General features: G+C 33.6%; 1 protein-coding gene across 1 annotated transcript in view; it reads right to left on the bottom strand.

Moving 5' to 3' along the window:
• Positions 1–671: 671 nt before the first annotated feature.
• LOC119588697 overlaps positions 672–4,305 on the bottom strand; it is a gene marked incomplete at its 5' end in the record, with an annotated part of 4,105 nt that continues 471 nt past the window's right edge. Inside the window, 1 exon segment of the mRNA XM_037937334.1 lies at positions 672–4,121. Within this exon segment, the coding sequence (XP_037793262.1) occupies positions 3,820–4,121 (302 nt within the window).

Here is a 4,305-nt window from a genome sequence, read left to right as displayed (position 1 = left end):
ATTCACAGATGGCTTGCAAATACGATGCTGAACCTTACTCTTTTCTACACTTTTCTGTCCTTTTTCCATTAACAAAATTATTTTTCAGGATATGTCTATCTATCTAACTAGATATCTTAACTTGAAGTATATAAATTGATATTTTCAGTGAAACCGTAAATCCACAAATCTAACATATCAAAACTGGGCAAGCTAGAAAGTAGCCCAACAGTAGAAACCTTTTTTAGCAATACATTTCAATTTTCATTTCTTGTTTATTGCCAGTTGCCACAAATGAAGATAACTTAATAAAGTTCATCATTTCTGAAATAAGAATTTATAGGTTACAAACCCAAGAATAACACCCCTGCAAACCAGTACATAATAACACACAATAACCTTTACATTATGATTGTCACCATCTCAGCACAGTTTTGATATTTGACAACCATTTGAATAAACAACTTGCATCAAATAAGGTTGTCAATATGTGCTTGAATTACGCATATACTCTAACCACTTATGATCCTTAGCCTGATAAGTGGTCGAACACAGCAACAATGTCTTAGGTATGTCTTAATCATATTTTTGTGACAACACTAATAGTGGCTCTTGTTACAACAGTGATATTGGCTTGTAACTGAAAATTGTGCAAATATTACATTATAAATTTTTTTTAGTTCATTCTCTTCTTTTCATTCAACCAAACACTGCCTGAAGTTTTGGTATCACAATACAGGCAAACTGGATGGTAATGAGACCACATACGCTGTCCCAAGTAAATATAATTATTTCCTCTATTCTTTTAGTTATTATTCTTATATTCTCTATTAAAGATTCCAGTGACCTTTTTTATGAATACTGATGCTGATACAGAAATATATAAAATGGGAACCATGACAGTTAGTATTTTCTAATATTTGATTTTTTTGTTTTTGTTTCACAGTACTCAAACTTACATTTTATGAGTTACTGATTTCTTGTTAACATTTGACCTGACACTGTGAGGCTTCTTTGTTCTTCCAATGATTTACTTAAAACCAAATTTACACATATCTGCTCCTATGACTTTTAAATGTAACAGCAAATGGGCCTGATGATTTTCAACACTACTATAAAATAAATCATTTTTTTCCTCTTCAGACAGCTTGTTTGTTTAGTCATGCAATAACAAAACATGCTTTGCTTTCATAATTACTATAAATAATATAAACCTCTAAAAATCTATACTCTAAATGGGATAACATAGTAGAATTCGCCATTACATACTAACATGCAAGAGCCAAATAAAAGCCAATTATGGAAGACAATAATCATATAACAGTCAAACCTTCCAAATATTTCATGACTCCTTAATCCAAGAACTGATACAGCTCCCAAGCATTTCACAATATGGTCTGAATTCTACCATTACACCATTATGAAATATTCATATCTAAAACAATATATTGACCAGTTGAAACAAAAGTATACAGTATGTTGCTTTCATCTGAATAAATTAATGTTTTTTTTCTTTTTTCCATTATCACAATGAAGTGAATGGTACTACAATAACTACAAATCTAAATCACACATATAAACCCAATATATAAACTGCATCTACCCAGTCTACATCATGCCCAAACTACAGGAGCTTTTCTTCAACAATCTACTGTGCTGCTAACTCGGTTCACACCTACATGAACACGAGTGTTTGAGCACTTCACAAAAATGCTAACTAGTCTTCTGTGTTGTACATCTCAATAAATCTGCATAAGTATATATTCAAATAGTTTTTTCTTGATCTATTAAGAAAAATGGATCAGAAATTCATTTTTATAAAAATTTAGCCTAAAGGTTAAGAAAATTTTAAGCATGGGGTTAGGCATACCCTCACCAACAACAAAAAATAATTGAATAAAAATAAACAATTAAGCTCAACAAAATAAAAGAACGCAGACAAATGCAGATTTATCAGACTGACACATGGCAGAAGGACACAAGCTCATTGAAATATATTTATTCATTAAGATTTCAGCACCTAGATTAAAGGCCGCATTTCAAAGAAAATTAGCACCTATACATGTCCCATAAATTATTTTTCTGCTTTTCTATATATGCCTTTTTTATGATCCTTAAAAGTAGTCACAACCAGTAAGCTATATTTCACTGAAATTTTCAACCTGTTTTGAATATGGACATGTAGTATGACCCTCTGTTATATCTTCAATATTTAAATTTCCTACTTTAAAAATTCACTTTTTACCCTGGCTGTATTATATAATGGCCTTGATATTTATTGTCCTTATGTTTTTCTTGACAAAAAACAAATAATAATAAATAACTGACACCAAATATCTATATAAAAAACTACTACTACATAATGTCCATACATCCTTCATTCTTTTGCATTACAATGATCTCAGTGTTTTATAAATCAGGCACTAACAAGTAATCCCACAAAGAAAAAATATTTGGTGCATTAGCACTCTGACTGTGAAATAACACGAGTACCATTTGTATACTCCTTGGACTTTCCGCTATGTATGGATATAACACTGGTTACAACATCCCCAAATATCATACAGTCACCTTGAAATACCTTTCTAAAACCCTTGTCAGACACCAATGATGGCCCCCTCAGGAGACACCACACTCCCGTACAGCCTAGTCTAATAAATACTCATGCAATTCTTCCTATAAATATATATGACTTGTAATACCTAAAAGAAGATGCCCATCACCTATCCCTCAAGTACAACCATGCTGTTCCCAGCTTTCCTAAAATCACACATTTATCACCAGCTGATGTCATTCCAATTAACTTTAGAATTATTTGTTTTAAAAAAATAACAGCAAGATAATTAACATGAACAAAGCAAATGTATAAAGCAATTAATGTTCATAATAAGCAATTTATTGCAAATTTGTACCATGGTCAGAATGACCACCCTGTTCACAATAAAAACGGGTGAAAACAGAAACACTGAAATAAAGAAGAAATGATAACAAAAGACAATTTGCAATTTGTACCATGACCTATATCAGCCATATCTACCCTGAGTTACTCTAAGCAGCCTTCTGGGAACATCGTTCTCTCATACAAAGTATTCATTTCACCCCACTATTTGGAGGATGTGAAATCCAACCCTTCTTTTCAAAAATAAAATATTTATAAATTAAGTGATACAGTTAACCATGATAGTTATTACTGCTGAACATCCCTAAACCATCCAAACCCCTAAGTCACATAAATACAATTAGATCCCAAAGGAAAATAAATGCAATGGTGTAGGTGACAGCCTGAGCTGAAACAAGAAGAAAAGGCCAAACCAAGTATACACACACTATTGCCAGACCAACACTCCTATAAGCAATTTCTTTGGCTCCCACTTCTAAACTTTATAAAAGGAGAATTTCCATGAAATAATTACCTTAGCTTTTGCATAGGCCAGCTCATGATTTATACATCTACACCACAGCACATCATCTGTGTAAACTCATGCATGCATACTATTACATTCTATTACCATGCAAATACCAAGAAATGAAGGTGTACCCTAACATACAAATTTCTTTCTCTTTCTCTCTATTGCCAATGCATACATTTCTTTCATTCACATGACTTATTGTGTTAAAGAACTCAAATGCATTATAAAAAGTCTGATATATTTTTTCCCCTACGAATTATTCTGAAAGACTCTTTGATAAAATTTTCAAATTCTTTTAAATCCTACCATGCATAAATACCATTTAACTCATTGATTCTAAACTTTTAAACTTGAATAAATAATAACTAGTCCAAAGTTGTTGTTTATATAAAGCCTTCCACCAACATTTTAAGCAGAAGTCAGCTGCCGTCTAAGATGTATCACATGGTTCAGACTCCTGCTGCTGATCAGCCTCAGATTTCTGCTGAGAGGCCTGCTGCTGCTCCTGCTGTGTGTTGGACTGTTCCATGGGTTGGTCTGCTTGCTCCATTGGCTGCTGGGCCTCCTCCATTGGTACAGGGGGCTGTGAGAGAGCCCCTGCCCCATGCAGTGCCCCGCGCATCATCAGAGAACCCAACATGAGGGTCACTGTGCCAGACACTTCCCCATCTTCATCCAATGTCCATAATGTATCTCGCAGCTCTGGGTACACCTGAATGAACTTCAGCAGTACTGGAATAATGAGGATATATGAGGAAAATATGAACTTCAATGTAGTGCATTGTAAAAAATAAGACATCTCAATGCAACAGGACACAAGGTTTCTTTTCCTTGCTCTATGTACATGAGCAGTATTCCATATTGATTTTTTTCCCCTCCAGAAAATCAATGATGGCCACTAGCTAAGTACCTTGCT

This window comes from Penaeus monodon, chromosome 24 (assembly GCF_015228065.2).
Source record: "Penaeus monodon isolate SGIC_2016 chromosome 24, NSTDA_Pmon_1, whole genome shotgun sequence".
In the NCBI taxonomy this organism is placed as follows: Eukaryota; Metazoa; Arthropoda; class Malacostraca; order Decapoda; family Penaeidae; genus Penaeus; species Penaeus monodon.
Note: the sequence above shows the minus strand (reverse complement) of the source record. Positions and strands in the feature narration are given on the sequence as shown.